General features: G+C 41.9%; 2 protein-coding genes across 2 annotated transcripts; both read right to left on the bottom strand.

Moving 5' to 3' along the window:
• Positions 1 to 236: 236 nt before the first annotated feature.
• LOC131224219 (nuclear transcription factor Y subunit B-3-like) lies at positions 237 to 895 on the bottom strand. The gene has a single exon (XM_058219759.1). It carries the CDS (start codon positions 849 to 851, stop codon positions 237 to 239), a length of 615 nt encoding a protein of 204 aa, XP_058075742.1. The 5' UTR covers positions 852 to 895.
• Positions 896 to 3,722: 2,827 nt separating this feature from the next.
• Positions 3,723 to 10,524, bottom strand: LOC131236562 (probable methyltransferase PMT24). Its single transcript, XM_058233828.1, has 9 exons — positions 10,344 to 10,524; positions 7,392 to 8,958; positions 7,159 to 7,308; positions 5,812 to 6,082; positions 5,603 to 5,713; positions 5,330 to 5,504; positions 4,969 to 5,241; positions 4,600 to 4,794; positions 3,723 to 4,264 (listed from the first exon to the last, which is right to left on the bottom strand). Exons 2-9 carry the CDS (start codon positions 8,922 to 8,924, stop codon positions 4,048 to 4,050), a joined length of 2,925 nt encoding a protein of 974 aa, XP_058089811.1. The 5' UTR covers positions 8,925 to 8,958; positions 10,344 to 10,524; the 3' UTR covers positions 3,723 to 4,047.
• Positions 10,525 to 19,491: the final 8,967 nt, after the last annotated feature.

The following is a 19,491-nucleotide window of genomic DNA, read 5'->3' as shown; positions in this document are numbered from 1 at the left end:
TAGGTGGGCCATACTTGATCATTGTTTTTTTTTTTTTTTTTAATCTGACTGTTGGATTATTTAGATTGAGCAATCCGATGCGCCCCACTACAGTTATGATCAATATAGAACTGCATGGGATAGGCGGTTATATATATAAAAAGTAGGGAAAGTGAAAACAAGAAAAGTATAGAATATTTTATATAGAGAATGTATAAGTATATATTGGGGATATAAGCAAAAAATCAGGCATCTTGTTACCATTGGGCTCTTGGGTCATTTGCTTGTTGGTGTTGTTGCATTGCATTTGGGGAGAAAGGCAATGAGAAGTGCTGATTAGCATACATTATTGAAGATTGAGGACTATCCAATGGCAATTGTTGTGGTAGCTGGTCTGTTTGGTGTTGCTTAGGCATTGTAAGCTTCTCTTCTTCCAATTCTCTATATTTTAGCAGATACAGCTTAAGTGGGTGCACGTAATCGTCAAACCCCAGTGTTGTTATGGCCCATATGAGATCGTCGCCATTGATTGTCTTCCTCTTCTCCCTCTGGCATTTATCTGATGCCTCCCCCGTCACGAAGCTGATGAACTCCGACACGCATTCTTGGACGGTCTCCTTAGCATCCTTGGACACCTTGCCATTGCTTGGGATGGCTTTTTTCATGATACGGCCCACATTCGCTATAGGAAGAAATCGATCTTGTTCTCTATTGTTGTTGTTGTTGTTGTTGCTGCTGTTGTTGCCGCTGTTGGTGCCAATATTGGTAACGTCGTTGTTGTTGATATTGTTGTGGTTGCATCCAGTTTCTGAATGTGGGCTGCTTTCTGGGCTTCCTCTGGTGGGCCCATTTACGTGATGATCGTCTTCCATTGTCTGAGTCTGTCTCTAAATCTTTTCAATGTGGTGGATTTTATTGTTTGGGAAGAGGCAAGATAAAAGGGGTTGAGGAGAGAAAAGTGGAGATGGGGAGAGGTTTAGACCCAGTTGATTCTCACCCTCGGACCCGCTCCGTCAGTGGAGCGGTTACCCGAGTGGGCCCATGGGAAACTGACACGTAGACTGTTGTGTCCGTTTATGCTTTCTTGAATGAGTCGTGTGGATCTTTTTTGGAACTCACCATGATGTATGTGCTAGATCCACACCGCTCATCAATGTTTTAAGATCTGTTTAGGGAGTTGGTCCAAAAATGAGGCAGATCCAAAGATCAACTGGACCACACAGCAGGAAGTAGTTGGGATTGAATTATTACCGTTGAAACCTTCTTATGGCCCACCATAATGTTTGTTTTCTATCTAACCTGTTCATTAGCTCACACAAACATGGATGAAGGGAAAACACAAATATAAGCTTGATCCTAAGCCTCACGAAGTTTTCAACGGTAGGCCTGGAATTGCCACTGTTTACCCTGTTATGTTACACTTGAGCTTTGTGTTTGGCTGTTTTTGGGCTCGTGCCATGAATTGATTTAGAAAAATGGACGGATGGAGTGGATCTTATACATGCATCATGGTGGGACCCACGGAAATCCAATTAGTTAAAAACATCCCGTCCCTGTGTTGTGCACTAGGAATTCCAATTCTGGAGAGAAGACGTGTAATTTTGGTGGGCCCCACCATGATGCATGTGTTAGATCCACACCATCCATTCATTTTTCGAGATCATGTTATTTATGAAACTTAAAATGAGGCAGATCTAAATCTCAGGTGGACCACACCACAGTAAACCGTGGGAATTGAAAACTTCTCAGGGCCACGGAAGGCTCGGATCAAGCTGATATTTGTGTTTTTATGTCATCAAGTCTGTATGACATAATTAACAGGTTAGATGGCAAATAAACATCATGGTGGCCGATTGAAAGGTTTACTATAGTCAATCCCCACTGCTTCCTGCCGTGAGGTCAACTTGAGCTTTGGATCTGCCTCGTTTTTGGGCCAATGCACTTGAAGGATCTTGAAAAATGGATGGACGGTGTGGATCTAACACATACAGCATGGTGGGTCCGGAGAAAATTGGGCCAATGCACTTGAAAGAGGAAAATACTTTTCTTTCCCATTTAGAAAGACGGTTGTGTTTCCATTTTTTTATTTTTATTTTCTTTACATTATCGCAACTGATGTCAGCTGATATCATCAGCGCTGACGTGGACCAATAGAAGCCACGGAAAGGAATCCCCTGTTTGAGTCGAGGACTGCTTGCTTCAGATGGACGGATTGGTTTCGCCTTACACGTAATCACGTATGCTCATTCATCAGCCGGAACGGACCCTAATCGCCCGTGCAAAAAAAAAAAAAAGAAGCTGCGGGGCCCACCTTGATGTGTGTGTGGGGCATCCACTCTATCTATCTTTTGGGCCGACTCGTGTTAGGACTGACCGCCAAAAATCGGGCCAACCAGAAACTCATGTGGGCCACACCACAGGGAAGGAAGAGTAGGGATGGGGACGCCAGCAATTGGAACTTTCGTGGAGCCCACCGTATAGTTATATTCCATCCAGGTCATTCATAAGGTGAGTCCAACCAGGATTAATGGAAAAACTAAATATGATCCTGGCCCAAAGAAGATTTCAATGGCAACCGTCTCCATGACCACTTTTCCCTGTGGTGAGGTTCACTTGAATTTTAGATTAGCCTTACCATCTTAAAGATGGTGCAAATGACGGACGGAGGGGATGTCTCACACCTGACAGATTTTTTGGGTTGTGCGGGCTCCCCACAACAGCTGTTCTAGGAATTTCGCGTCCTGAGCCTACCCCAGTGCAGAAGTCAGTATTCCACTCATCTGGTAATTCACAATGTAGGCCGTTGGTCCTCATTTTCTAACCGTTGGATTTTCTTCTACCGGAGTAGCCGGCGAATGAATGAGACGGACTGATTTTTGGGGGAGGGCGTGCGGTGTGACCTACTTGATGAATGGACTAGGTCTTGCAGACGTGTTCAATCTCGGCTCTTGTGTGGAGGCCCGTCCATTCATATGTTTGATTTGGCTCCGAAGTACAAACAACGGTTCGGATTTACCCGTGTGAATGTATCGGGGAAGGTGGAGCTACTCAGGCATGTGATCCGTGCTGTTCATCAACGCTTGCAACAGTCGATAATCTTACATGGATTATAGGGTCCTGATGCACCAGCACATAACAGGTTGGACCCAACACGATGGGCTCCACCGGATGGCTAATAAAATCATTGGAATTTCCATTTCATTCCTTTTTTCCACTGTCCAAACAGTCAATTCCATGGTATTTGACGTTGTACAAGTGTTTTTAAGCTTTTCATTTTGCATTCTACAAAAAGAACACCCTCAGCTTCTGCTGCTCGTTTCTTCTCTAGAGAGATCAACCGCATAAGAGATCTGATAATCCCACCAAAACAAACTCACCTCACAGCCACCACTAACGCCTAGTCATTTGCCTAATTAAAAGTGAACGAAAGAAAGAGAGAAATCTAAGGCGAACTTTTTGTTTATTTTTATCTTGGGGGGGGGGGGGGGGTGTCACCAAGGAGAACGAACAACCTGAAATGAGAATAACGTCAACAGTTTATTCCAGTTAAAACGTACGTAGAATACACAATCGAAACCATATATGATTGGGTCCCACCGTAATTCAGAGCAAATTGCATTTGGCCACACATATAACATCATTCCTCCACCTTAAAGCTGCTCCAACTGTAAAAGAGTTTTATGCCTTCAATATCGCACACCATCACAAGTAACGAACAACATTTGCCCGTCTGGATTTTATGGTTGGATGAATTGCTAGATTTCCATTATAATCTAAGAATATGATTTACAATCAACAAAACTCAGGCCTCCTCCCATCCCAGAGAAAAGAGATGAAAAAAGAAAAAACAAAAAAGATGAAGAAAATTCTGAAGAAGGAACGGATAAAAAACAAGAGAGGATGGGAAGGACGAAAAGAAGCCCGCAGCAACAGAAAAATGATACATTGGCAGGTGTGGAAATACAACAGGGCTGACAATAAAGATTACACAAGACCAGAAGAAAAGCAGCAAAGAAACCTAATCTCGGTGCCAGTATCGGGATGATGCAGCGATAGCTAAGCCAGTGACTACCTGTCTGTCTCCACCTCTTGCGGGCGCCACCTGGTCTTCTGCACACATAGCAATCCCTCATCGTTCTTGGTGAAAGTCATCCGGATCTCCCACCGCAGAGATCTCACCATGTTTTCCACCACGGCTATGGTTTCCACTTTGTCACGCACAATCAACTTCCCTTCTGGTCTCAGTATCCGATCGACTTCTGCAATCACAGCCACTAAGTTGCACCTGCACCATGAAACAAATTGCCCAAATTATTATCAGTGTTCACCCACACCACGGCCCTACGCAGGGTTTGGATGCACTATCTGGCTGAATTGCAATAATTAAATTGCTGAAGAGGAACGACCACTTGGTGACTACTTTATTTAGAACATGTTTACAATTACTAGCCTTATCCCTGGACAAAAAAACCAAGGTTTAATTGTAATTTAGCCATCTCTTCTTGTCATTGCCATACTGCATCCGGACAAGTCATAAAAACTCAATTGACTGCGAGGAAAACTTTGCTAGGCAAGTCTTCACACCCTTTGTGCAACGATAAGCATTTGTACATGGCGAACCTCTTTTGGAGTTTGGAGAAGAGGTGATCTGCATGGAGAAGGTCGTATGATCTAGGATAGGTACTGAAGGATTCACACCAGTCGTGGTACATCCCAAACAGACCCCGCTCATAAATAATGGGAAGTGTGTCCGGTGAGTTAACTGGAACAATATTCATGACCCAGACCTTTAAATCTCTCAGAGCCGCAGCAAAACTGCAAAGAACAAGAACATGTGAAAGCATGATTAGGATTTATAACTGGCGTTTCTAACACAATCGACAGTAATAGAAAGAAAGACACAAGTACTCTGCTCAGCACTTCTTAGGAGATAATCTAGGATCTAACATAATCTTCGGTGTGTATCTATCCAATCCTAACAGTGCTTACCCTCCATAGACAGCTCTCATGTCCATGATATTCCTCACTGAAGACCAGTCAATTCCCATCCCGTTAAGGTATACTTTGCTCACAACATTTTTCCAGTGCTCAGAATCCACCGTGAAGTCCTCGGGAGCTGGTTTTCCATAAACACCAACCTGAGAATCATTTAGCCAATATGGGGTTTTCTCCAATCTTACTGGCCATTGCTCTGGCCATTGCGAGCCACGCTCTCCTGCACCAACTGGCAGTCGGTGCATGCATGCCTGCAATGGTACATTCCTGCATACAAACAGACATATTTTAGAGCAAGTTCCTCATCCTCCAACCCAATTAATCAATCCAATTAGTTGACTAACAGAAAAGGTACCAGGCTGCATTTGGATCGAGATTCTCGTCGCAGAGTGGAGGCTTATTTTCTGCTCTGCTCTCATAGCAAACGTTGGAGGAGGGCTTCCTAAATACTGCTGCACCAATTTCATTCACTCTCTCCCTTTTAACTTGCATCAGATCCCAGCACATGGATTTTGTCAGTTCAGTCATGGCTGCCATAATTGCCAAAAACAAAAAGGAAGTTTAAGCTTTGATCTGCAATAAATTTCACACACATGCATGCTCAGATTAGCCAAAGAAGCACTCCTACCATTCCAGATCTCACGGTCCTCCTCTGACTTCCTGTAAACTGGAGTAGCAGACCAAACAAAAAATCCCCCAGGACGCAGCACGCGATTCAGCTCTAAGAGAAGCATACCGCCTGCAAGTTCGACCTTATTATAAATTTCCAGAACAAATACTTTGGGCTTCAACATGTTATAAGAGATAAGAACAAAGAAATTGTTACATGGGTAATACCTTCAATGTGCCAGGGGACCCTGCAACGAGCACAATGAACAATATCAAAGACCTTGCCAGGAACTGGCAGTCTCTGGGTGCCCATTACTGCAGATATAGCTGGGATTCCCCTTTCAAGGGCAAATTGCACTTGCGCTTCATGCTCGTCCTTGGGCGCAAATGACAGGGTAAGAACGTCTTTTTCAAATAGATAGCCTCCAAAACTGGCCACACCACACCCAACATCCAATACCACACGACTTCGTTGCCCCCAAGCTATATCAGGCATAGTCTGCAGCAAAATTACACCATATATCAATGTTAGACATAATAGTTTTATTGAAGAATAAAATGACAGCTGGAATTCCACCAACTCTTGAAGTTAGTTAGGCAGCCCAATGCTTGAATTGGCAAAGAAACTCTACAAAGAAAACAAGGACGGGGACAATTTGCAATGAGTTTCTTTTGGTGACAAGACACTAAGGTGCCAGATAATCTGTTTGATCAATACCTTAATATTGCAGTTTATTCACATAACCAAGCAGTTATGATGTAGTAATACCCTATCTTTATTGCATTTATGCATGCAAGACTATATATTTATCTTCTGTTCATAGATGCTACCCCATTTCAGAAAACAGAGATCTTCCATTTAGAGCTGGACATGAACCGTGTTAGCTCAGTTAGCTTGTTTGACTGGGCTCGGATAAGCTCGACTTGGCTCAGCTCGAGAGCTGAGTTCAGGCCGAGCCGAGCTGTTTAATTGAGCTCAAAAAATTTTTGAGCTGAGCTTGAGCTGGCCCGAGCTTGACTCGACTCAAAACTCAGCCCCAACTCGACGCAGTTTGGCTCGGCTTGACTTGGCTCGATATATATATATATATATATATATATATATATATATATATATATATATATATATATATATATATAACCTCGACTCAAAAGCTCGAACTCGAACTCGGCCGAGCTGCTGACCAACCCGACCCGAGCTGGCCAGTGCGGCTCGAGGACCGAGCCAAGCCAAGCCGAATTTAAGCTGAGGTAAGCTGCTGGCCAAACTGAGTCAAGCTTGGCACAGTTCAGCTCGGATCATCTAGGTGTCCAGCTCTACTTCCATTTATGTTTTGAAATATACATGATTAAGCACAAACAGTGGTAGGTGTTATCTTTTGCAGCATATGCAGGTAGAAGGTCCAAGTAACACCAATAACGAACAAAATGCATGTTTGCGTGTGGGTGGGTGTTTGTGGCGGTGCGAATACGAGTGCTTGGGTGAGTGCATGTGCACTTGTATGGGTGCGTGGGTACTTGTGTGATAGATAAGAAATCCATGGAACCAAGGAATAAAAGGTTAAAGGTAATCACCTCCTGGATGAAATCAATATAACGTGTAGCACCATGCTTAAACTGAGTTCCACCACCAGGAAAGGTGAGGAACTCCCCGCTAACTTTCACCCAATTTTGGTGCCCCTTTATCGCTGCCAGCTGGGTGTGAGGAACATTGAAGTACCATATCTACAACAGGGACACAATAATAAGGCCATCGTTAATAAGGAAGCAACTGATGGTTTCACGTTTAGATGTGAATGCTTGTATACCTTATCTCTGCTGCTGGGCCACAGAATTGGCTGTCGGTATCCTTCAGGAAGGGGAACAAGGCAGGTTGGGGCTTCTTCTGGGCAGTGCCTCTCTCGATGTTCATAGTGCTTAGTACTCCGGAGCATTTTGATAGCTTTCTCATTGTCAAGGCAGGGGATGTAATCTGCCCCAGTAGTGACATTACAAAGTTTCCATCTATACCCATAGTCATCCCCTTTGGCTGCAGATTTCTCATTTATGGTTTGGCCCTCGGATGAAGAAGACTCCTGTACTTCCTTTTCTTTCTCTGACTGTACAGCTTGTGTCGAGAATGCACTGTTTTGAGTATTAGTCTCATTCAAAAGCTCAGACTGGGACGCATCAGGAAACACCTCAACCGTCGACTGGTTGCCTGACTTGCTATCACCATAATTTTGTTCTTCTTTCCCTTGATTTTGTTCCACCTCCTCTATTTGACCTTGCACTTTTTTGCCTGAGCTCTCCTCCAATTCTGATTTCTTCTCACCCTGAGATTCCTTTTCCTGACCATCATGCAGTCCACCATCATTGTTTTCTCCAAATTTCTTTTCACCTTCAGATTTCTCTTCCTGACTTTCAGCCTGTCCATTCTCATTTGTTTCTGCACCTCCCATATTTGTTTCTTTGCCTTCTGAATTCACCTCTCCAATTTCTGTACTTGTTTTTGTGCCTTCCGAATTCACCTCTACACTTTCGGTATTTGTATCTTTACCTTCCGAACTCACCCCTCTGTCTTCTGTATTGGTCCCTTTGCCTTCTGAATTCACCTCTCCAACTTCTGTACCTGTTTTTGTGCCTTCCGAATTCACCTCTACACCTTCTGTATTTGTTTCTTTACCTTCCGAACTCACCTCTTTGCCTTCTGTATTGGTTCCTTTGCCTTCTGAATTCACCTCTCCGCCTTCTATACTTCTTTCTTTGCCTTCAGAACTCCTCTCTCCAGCTTCTGTATTTGTTACTTTGCCTTCTGAATTTACCTCTCCACCTTCTGTATTTGCTTCTTTGCCTTCAGAATTGACCCCTCCACCTTCCGTATTAGATTCTCCATTGTCATTCCTACCATCCCCATCATTTCTTGTTTCCACTATAGGTGTATCATCTGACCCATTCTTTGTATCTTCGCCCTCCTTCCTGATGTTCTCTTCCTTGATTTCCTCGCCTGTATTTTCATTCGCTTTCTCATTTAGATTTTGGTTTTGATTTACTTCGAAATTGGTTTCATCCTGATGAATGACAGTGTCAGTAGCAGCATCTCCTCCCTTCACATCTTGAGACGCATCTCCCAAACCACCCTCAACACCCTGAGGTATGCTCTCGACCGCCACTTGTGCATTCACATCAGTTTGGGTCTCCTCTGGAGGTATCTCCACATTTTGAACGGGAACAATGGCTGATGATGTCATCATCCATACCCCAACCAAGCAGAGCGCCACGAACACAACAAGGGTTACTGTTGAACAATATGATGGCGACGATCTCCTACCATCTATTCTTTGGTATCTGGTGGTCACCATTTTTGTACATATAAAATGACCTCAAAATATGATTCTGAAAAGATAACAAAGAGAAAATCAAATCAACCCCAAAGCATCCCCCATGTTGTCATCTCAATCTTGGATGTATCACAACTACACTCTAAGACTTGAGAACAAAGCATAAACAAGCTGTGAAAGCATGGAATTTTCTCAAGTACTAAACAAACATTCACACTGATCAGTTACCAGCATTAGTAAAACCTACGAATGCAAGCAGAAGATCTACCGGAACTACTGAACATAAAATAAACCAAAAAAAAAAAAAAATCAAACTAAACAGCATTGCGCTATGGCGTGGATTCACCATCATTTACTAAATGGGGGCAACTCATCCACTGTACACGTTGCATAGCGTATTCCGATCCACACTGTACAAACCATGTGCTTCCTCATGGATGCAAGAAAGATTAAAAATCAAACCAACTGTATGTAACCATCTTTGCCTGTCGAACCTTGACCGATGACTAATTTCTTTTGAACTGTCCATTTGATGGCCAATAGCTGGTTGCTTAGAAAAATCCGAGATTAGCGTGATTTTTCGGGCTAATGCTCCTCCATCCACAATATGACCCCCAATGTGAACATTCCAGATCTACCAGCATGGAAGTCACTAGTATGGTATATGGGTTGCCATCGTTTTGAAGATGGTGGCGAACACAGACCATTATCACACAAGCTTTATTATTATTATTATTATTATTTTTTATAAAGGAAATAAAGAAAAGAACCAGACAAAATCAATAGATCCCGACCGTGGAAAAAAAAAAAAAAACAGAATAATACAGGGGGCTGATATTTAGAGTTTTACATTTCCTGATTTTTTTACCCTTCATATAAAAAGACACCCCCTTCTCTTTTGATAAAGAGCAAGCATGTCATTGCAATTTATTTGTAGGGTTGCAGGTGTCAAAAAGCAGGCGCTGTAAATATCAGAAAACTACTAAAGAAAATCAAATTTCAACCATTTACCTCAAGATCAACAGAAATTTCAAAGAAGGAAAGCAACAACAGTAAAATCAAGAAGTAGATCGCCGCATTAAATTCTATCATCTTTCGGCAAGGGAGATAGAAACGTGCCAAGACTTTTCAAGATAGAGAAAAGGAAAAACGAAAAATTCGCATTAAATTCATACCACATCATATGAAAAAAAAAAAAAAAAAAAACAGAGATCTGTCGTTTTCAACCAAAAAATCGAAGATTCAGAACAGAAACCAAACCAACGGCTTAGAAACACTGCAGATTTGAATGTATTTCGCAGAAAGGAAAAATCCAGTTGAAACGCGAAAAAAGAGAGAGAGTGTGGCAAATCGACTGCTGAGAATTTCACAGAAACTACATTGGATTAGCATTAAAAGCGAAGAAACGGTGAGGGAGAGCAGATCGCGAGAAGCTCTCACCTTTCTTGAAATGGAGATCGGAGCAGATCTGCAAAAAAGCCGAGATTTTGTTTTCCTCCTTTCCTCACGATCAGAGATTCCGAGAATTTGAGGAAAGAGAGATATATAAATGGTAAGGTTTGAGTTTTCCTTTTCTGAATATTTTATTATTGAGAGAGAAAGAGGTGGCCACAAGAAGGCCGGAATATGAGCGAAGGTCAGGGAGAAGCCGCAGTGCACACAGCTCTCTTTCTAACAATGGACACGACACACCGACCAACAAGGACTGGAATCCTAGGCAACAGCTGCTTTACGCTGTAGGGCCCACCATGTTGTATATGTAAAACCCACTCCGTCGATCAGATTTTATCCAATATGTTAGTCCCTAATTCCAAAATTCAGTTAGATCTGTCTCTCAAATGGACCACACCACAGGGGATGGGATGCCAACCATAGATATGTGTGGGGTCACCATTGTGTTATATATTTCATCGAAACCCTTAATCAAGTGTAATTCGCCTGGATAAAGAGAATGTTAAAAAGGAAACAGCCTGATAAAAACTCAGTCCGGCTAAATAGTGTGAACATGTCGGTTTTGAGAGAAATTTTATATTGTTTCTATTGGTGTGGGCCATATGAGTTTTAAATTTGAGTTATCTTTTATATGTACGGTCAAAATAATCATTATCACCTGATGAACAGAGTTGATTTACATGTAAAATAACTTGCACCATGGCGTATCATGCACAGCGTAAAAGTGGTGCAGTAGACGATTCCAGTCGGATGCGGAATGGCAATGTAAATATGTATTAATGAACGGCCACAAGGACAGCTATGTCTCAGGAGCTCGAGAAGCGTCTGCGCTCGTTTCCGCGCGAGACGTACCGACACCGCTTGATTGGTGGTGTGTACACCAGCTAATCGGAAACGGATTGGCTACTTGAAGCGGATTGCGTACTGAGTAACCCTGTGGGGTCCACATTGATTTATGTATTTTATCCAGTCTGTCCATCTACTTTACAAGATGATTTTAGAGCCTTAGCTCAAAACCGAAGCATAACAACCCTAAAATGGACCACACCACAGGAAACAGTGTGAATTGAATTTATACTGTTGAAAAATTCTTAGAGGCCACAGAAGTTTTGGATCAAGATTATATTTGTTTTTTCCCTTCATCCATGTTGTTTTGATTTTATTAACAGTTTGGATGAAAAATAAACATAACTGTGTGCCTAGAAAGGTTTCAATGGTGAAAATCATTACTCACAATCACTATTGTTTTCCTGTGGTGTGGTCCACTTGAGAATTTTATAAGCTTCAATTTTGGGCTCAACGCTTAAAATTAGATGGAAAAATGGATGAAAGGTGTGGATAAACTACATAAATTTACAGTGGGCTCAAACTCAGTATGATAAGAGCATTGTGAGTGACCCAGTACGCGATCCGATTTCCTGGCTACTTCCTTGCCACGGGCTCCGTGGCTGGTGGTCGGTGCTCCGTAGGCCAACCATGATGCATGCGTTTCATCAATTCCGCTCATTCATTTTTACATGTCATTTTGTGTGTTGATCCCAAAAACGAGAGGGATATAAATCTCATGTGGACCACACCACATGAAAACAATAGCGATTTGATATCCGCAGTTAAAATCCTTCTAAGGCCCACTATACTGTTTATTTGACATCCAATCTATAGATTAGGTCATAAAGTCCCAAATGAAGAGAAAAAACAAATATCAGCTTGATCCAAAACTTTTATGGCCCAAAAATGTTTTTAAATAGTCGACCCTCATTCAACACTGTTTCATGTAACGTGGTCCACTTGAAATTTGGATATACCTAATTTTTGGACTCATACTTTAAAATGATCTTTAAAAATAGAATGACAGCATGGATGAAACAAATAAATCATGGTGGAGCCTACATAGCATTGACCACCAGCCATTGGCCAGTGCCGAGGGAGTAGCCAATCCGTTTCCAGCTAATCTGCTTTGGTGGAAACGGATTGGCTACTCCCCCTGCCACCATCCCCGTGGCTGTTGGTCGGTGCTCTTTGGGCCCCACCATGATGTATGTGGTTCGTCTATTCTATTCATCTATTTTTAGATACTAAAAATTATAGAGACATAAATCTCAAGTGAGCCACACCATGGGAAAATAATACTGATGGGATATCCACTATTTAAATCCTCCTAAGGCTCAATGAACTGTTTATTTGACATCAAATTTGTTGATTAGGTCATAAATACTCAGATGAAAGGAAAAAAACAAAGATCATCTTGATCCATAAAAGTATGGCCCCCAAAAAGTTTTTAATAGTCGGCATTCATTCAACACTATTTATGGTCATGTGGTCCAATTGAGATTGGAATATACCTCATATTTTGTAACATACCTTAAAATGATCTAGAAAAATATATGAACGGTATGGATGAAACTCATGAATCATGGTAGGTCCCACGTAGTACTGACCACCAGCCATTGGCTGGTGTTAGGGGCAGCAGCCAAGCTGTTCCCGCTCCTGTAGGTCGCGGATTGCATACTACCTCTACCTGTCCCTAGCTCTGAACCGGCAGGTTTGTGGGCAGGCCCACCATGATGTATCTGTATGTCCAAACTGCCATTTTCTTTTCTCATATTATTTTAAGGCATAAAAAAAGACGATCCAATGCAAGTGGACCAAACCAAATAATAAGCTTGGTTGCATTAAAATGCATATAACATTAAATCTCAGTTGCATTAAATGCAAGAGTAACATGTGGTGTGGTCCATTTGCTCTTTGGGCTCATGCAAGAGTAACGTGTGATGCCTTAAAATAATATGAGAAAAGGTACACACAGTTCGGGTGTACAGATACATCACGGTGGGCCAGCCCACAAACTGCCCGTTCGGAGGTAGTGATGGGGTATTACGCAGTCCACATCCGCTTTCGTACCATTCTATGGGTGGATTGGCTGGTGCGTACGGGTCGTGCGAAGACGAGCACTGACGCTCATCGAGCTGGCTCAAAGAAGATCAAAGTTACATAGCCCAAAGTGATGTATTTATCATATATGTACCATTTATCTATTTTTAGAGATCATTTTAGGTCATTATCTAAAAAATGAATCATATCCAAAGATCATCTGCACCACACCACAATTAGTAACGGAGATAATGATTTTCACCACTAAATATTTCATGAGGCCCACCCTAACGTTTATTTTCCATCCAATCTATTCATAAGGTTACAAAGACATGAATGAAAGGGAAGCACAAATTTCATTTTGACCCAAAACTTCCGTGACCCTAAGAAGGTTTTCAATGGTAGATGTTTAATCCCCTGCTGTTTTGTAATGTGGTCCACTTGATAGTCATATCTATCTTATTTGTAGTCTCAAGCCTTAATATGATCTCTCAAATGGATGTAGGGTTTTAATATAACACATACCTGGTGATCAAACTAACGGAACTTGCTTCAACACATCAGCTATATAGCTGGTGTGAGGTAAATCAGCCAATCCACTTCCGGACCTCGGAATGGAGGGAAGCGAATTGCGAACTGAGTAACTCAGTATGGTAAGCGTATTGAGTAAACTCCGTGGGCCCCTGTGTCATTCGTACATTATATCCACTCTGTCCATCTCTTTTAACACACCACCAGAAATTGTATGAATTGAACATCTACCGTTGAAAAATTCTTGGGGACAACAGAGGTTTTAGATCAAGCTGATATTTGTGTTTTCCCTTCATCCATGTCCTTATGATCTTATGAACAGGTTAGATTAGAAATAAACATCACCGGAGGCCTTAGAAAATTTTCAACGGTTGAAATCAATACTTCAAACTTTTCCAGTGGTATGGCCCACTTGAGTTTTATATATGCATCAATTTTGGGTTGTACCAATAAAATGATATGGAAAAACTAATGGACGGCATGGATAAACCACATGCATTAACGGTGGGCCAAACTGAGTTTACTCAGTACAATAAGAGCAGTAACTCAGTACGCAATCCGATTTCGGAAGGCGGGACGTGGATCGCGTACTACCCTGCCTGTTCTTACCTTCAAACGGGTAGTTTTGGGCTCACCGTGCGATAAGAGCAGTAACTCAGTACGCAATCCGATTTCGGAATGGAGGCGGGACGTGGATTGCGTACTACCCCGCCTGTTCTTACCTTCAAACGGGTAGTTTTGGGCTCACCGTGATGAATCTGTACATCTGGGCCGTCCATCCCTTTTCTCAGATTACGTTTAAGGCATGAGCACACCGAATGATAAGTTGGATTGCATTAAAATATACAAAGCATTAAATGTCACTTACATTAAATGCAAGAGTCATCAGTGGTGTAGCTGTTGGATCAGCTCTATTTTTGTTTTAATACCTTAAAATAATTTGAGTAAAGGGTTAGACGACTTGATTGTATAGATACGTTACGGTGGGCCTGCCCAAAGAACTGCCCGTTCGGAGCTAGGGACGGGCAGGGGTAGTACGCAATCCGCGTCCCCCTGATTGGACGATGCAGTGGGCGCTGTTGAAAGCGTGGAAGCGGATTCGCTACACCACCAACCTAACTAGTGGGTACGTGTCACGCCAATGCGATCGCTGCATCTCGTCGAGCTCCGAGCTGCACGAACGTTTTAAAGATGATCAAAGTTACATTGGCTACGCAGTGACCCGTTCATCTATTTTTTTCAAATAATTTTAGAGCTTTAAAGCCAAAAAAGAGTTTTATCAAAAGTGAAGCAGACCACACCACATATAATAGTGGGAATGATTCTCACCATTAAAATATCAATAGAGCCCACCATAATACCCATTTAACATCTAACCTGTTCATGAGATTACAAAGATCAGGATAAGGAGGAAAAACAAATATTATATTGATCTAAAACTTATGTGACCAAATGGGTTTCTATGGTTGACGTTTAATCCCTCACTGCTGCTTCCAATGTGGTCCACATGATATTTTTACCTGTCTTATTTTTTGGTTTGAGCGTTAAAACAATCTCATCTAATGGAAGGATATACCTTATGATGAGATCCACGGAACTTAATGATATCAACACAAGGTTGGTGGTGTGTGGTACACCAGCCAATCCGCTTCTGTAATACGAATAGTTAAAGGAAACGGATTGGCACCAAAAAGGAGAGGGATATAAATATCAGGTGGACCACACTATATGATTGGATATCTATCATTAAAATTATTCTAATGCCACCCTACTGTTTATTTGACATTCAATCTGTTGATCAGGTCATATGACCCAGATGAAGGGAAAAAACAAAGACCAGCTTGGTTATAGCCCTCCAAAAGTTTGCAATGGTCGACCTTCATTCAACACTATTTCTTATAACGTTGTCCACTTGAGTTTGAGATATACCTCAATTATAGAAAAATAGGTGGATAAAATGATCTAGAAAAATAGATAGATGGCATGGATGAAACACATACATCATGGTGGGGCCCACAGAGCACCGACCACTGGCTGGTGGCAGGGGAGTAGCCAATCCGTTTCCGTCGGGGAACCGTAGAAGCCCACTGATTGGATGGTTGGGATTGTTTACACGATGAGCCCTTACTCGGGAGGTGCTGCATGCGTTTTATTCTGATTATTCAATTTTCCATCATCAGCCTACAATGAAGTAGATTTAAATTTCAGATGCACCACATCACAAGAAACAGTGGTGATTGAAGGCCCACCATTGAAAACTTCACGGGCCCGGTGTAATGTCTATTTGTCATCCATCCTATTGATAGACATGACTGAAGAGAAAACACAAATATCAGCTTACCCAATACCTTTGTAGCCTCCGAAAGTTTGAATGGCAGTCACCCAATCGCTACTCTTTCTTACAGTGTGGTGTAAGTGAAATTGAAATTTGCTTATTCTTTTTTGTAGCATCTACTAACATTAGTTAATAAAATGGATGTACGGCATGGATCAATCAGCACCGACCAATTACTAGAGGGTCACTACCGAATTCCAGTCCCATGAGACGCTGGCAAGGACAGCCGCCGCAGCGGCCTCGGATGCGGCTTTCGTGGATCCGGGATTCAACGAGGTGGATGGATCCCGGACTGTGGGGACACTGTGATACACGTGCCTTACGTCTATGCCGTCCATCCATTTTTCCAGCTCATTCTAATATATGATAAAATAATAATAATAATAAGCAGATCCATGTTTCATACGAACCCCATCGACTAAACTCGCACCATTAAAAACTGGCTGGGTCTTTTTAGCGTTTATTTCTCATTTTACTGTTGACAAGGTCACAAAAACCTAAATAAGAGACACATAAATATCATCTTGATTCAAAAGTTTTCGTGGCCTCCAAAAGTTTTAATAATGATCATCCAATCACTATGGTTTCATCGGTTTCATGTGGTGTGATCCATCTTAGATTTGGATTTGCTTCATTTTTAGGATCATGCCCTAAAATGAGCTGGAAAACCTAATGGACAGTGTGGATATAATACACGTACATCAAGGTGGGCCCCACCAACCTGATACACCGAAACCCCATTCGGCTGAGTTCCTAAAACCCCAAAGCCGTGTGGGGCCCACCGACATTTACATGTGAAATCAACTCGGTTCATCGGTTTTGCAATCTCATTTTAAGCAGATGTAGAATAAAGTGGACTATACCACAAGAAATTGAAGGAATTGAAAGCCGGCCGTTGAAACCTTCTTAGGTGCCCGCGGAAGTTGCGGGGACTATTATATATACCAGTAGTTGCTCAGACTACCGAAACAACAAATAAAGCGTTGGGAGATTCCTTCTTACTGGTGGAATCTTTAACCATTCATTTTATTTCGGTGAATTTGGATGGTTAGGATTGCTTGATCAATGTAATTTTAGATATATTCTCCATGCGCAATAGGTCCCGCGATTTTGAATGGTCTTATCTGATTAGCTGTACATCAGTGCCACAAATGAGGAGGATGGGTACCGCCATTTCCTTCACGATACAGAAAGCTCGGCTGCCTTTCACCTTAAGCCTGATTGTATGTGTTAACTTTATACACTTTTCTTCTTATGTGTTCTACATTCCAACCTTTCAATGAATGGACGGCCTGGATTTTGTACCAAATGATCTTCTAGATGAGGCCTACCTTTTCATCGGCTCGGATGTCTTTACGAGCTGCACATTGGCTGTAAGCACAAAATGTCCGCTGGTAACCTTGAGAGGAACGTGAACATGGGTCCGGTTCCATGGCTCAGTCTTAGACAGACTCTGTTTCAACACAGACCATGGATCGATTGCCCATTTGGTGTGGATGGGTACGTGGGGTGGGGATGTTTGTGTTAAAAGAGAGATGGGCGTCATTAAGCTTTCATCGTACTGAGCACCAAACAGTAGGAATAACAATTTCCACCGTTGATATCTTCCCGGGGTCTATTATGTTTATTTGTCATTCAAACACTTTATAAGATCACAGGAACGAAATGAAAACACAAATATAAGCTTGATCTGAAACTTCCTTCGCCATAAGAACTTTGGATATGCTTTATTTTTTGGATCAAGGCCTAAAATTATTTGGTAAAATGAATTGACAGAGTGGATAAAATACATAAGTCACAGCGGGCCCCACAATTCATTGAATACGCAATTGGCTTTCGTGAACTAGGGGTGTACATCGAGTCGAACCGAGTTGAGCTGGCCTCGGCTCGAATAATGGCTGACCTCAGCTCAAACTCAACTTAGCTCGGTCCTTAAGCCTGACTGGCCAGCTCGGCTCGGTTTGGTCAGCAGCTCAGGCCAGCTCGGGCCGAGTTCAAGCCAAGATCGAGCTGAGTTCGCCATTGAGGCATTTCCACGAGCACTTTAACTGCAACTTCAAAATTTCATTGTTTTACAAACAGATGCAATATATAATTTTATATGTATTTTCTCAAACACCTTCTAAATGATATAAAAACTATTTTAAAAAAAAAACAATGAGAAAAAATGTATTTGTTTCGTGTACATTAATTCCTTACCACCAACCACATTTCATTGAGTCATTTTATCAAACAGTTGGTGAGCAACATCAATGGCAGAGTAATCAAGTCACCGAACTAACTCGATTTGAGCTGAGTCGAGTCGAGCTAGGTCGTGCTCGAACTCGACTCGAACTCATTTTCGAGCTCAAAAAATCAGCTCAACTTGGCTCGAACTTAGCTTCGAACCAAGTCGAATCAAGCTTTTTCGAGTCGAGTCGAGCGAGCTAACTGAGCTAACTCAGTTCGTGTACATCCCTATCGTGAACATTCTGGTAGATGAGCGGTACATGGGAAATTATAGGGAAATTGCACATGTGGACCACAAGCAATTCAGACCATCCAAATTATGGGCAGTCCATCCAACAGACTAGTTAGTAAATGAGCACGGCCCATTTTTTGAAAATTTTATGCAATTGGTCGCATTAATGCGACAATCCAGCCCCTTTGACTTTTGGCCTTTGCAACAGGGCTCACCAATGTTTGGTCCCACAAAATCAACGGTCCTTATCAACGCATACAGAATTATTCCTGGAAAGGGAATTTTATTTTTATTTGGATTATTTTTTCGGGTAGATGGAAAGGGATTGATCAATTAGCCGTTTGCTTATTATATTCGCAAGCGGTTTGCTTATGACCCGGGCACAAAGATATTTTTATACACAGGGATGTGTGGGGCCACGTAGAGATGTCCGTGACAAATCCTCTCCATCCATCTGTTTTGCAAGATCACAATAGGACAGGAGTCTAAAAATCAGGTGGATCCAAAACTCATGTGGGCAATACCACACCAAACAGTAGGTATGACAAAAGTTTTGTATCAGGATGATATTTGTGACTACAGAATATTTTAATTTTAAATACTTTTCATTTAATTCTATCCAAACACAATTAAACCATTAAATCCCACTTCATTTAACACCAATTTCATTTCTCATATACTTTTGTCTAAAAAATTGTACACGCTGGATATATTAACTCAAACTAAACCAGATGGATTTGTGGACATTGAATCCATTGGATCTGTGGACAGATTAAGTCATAGGAAAAGTATGAGCTGTCATGAGATATCCTGACCATTGGATCTGTGGATAGATTAAGTCATGAACCCAGACAACGATACTCAGTCTACCAAACATCTGGGTTCACACGCAATCTTTTCCGATGGAGATATGATGGCGATTGCTTCATAGTTCCACA

Source organism: Magnolia sinica, chromosome 2 (genome assembly GCF_029962835.1).
Source record: "Magnolia sinica isolate HGM2019 chromosome 2, MsV1, whole genome shotgun sequence".
NCBI lineage: Eukaryota > Viridiplantae > Streptophyta > Magnoliopsida > Magnoliales > Magnoliaceae > Magnolia > Magnolia sinica.
This window is presented reverse-complemented; position numbering and strand designations above follow the sequence as displayed.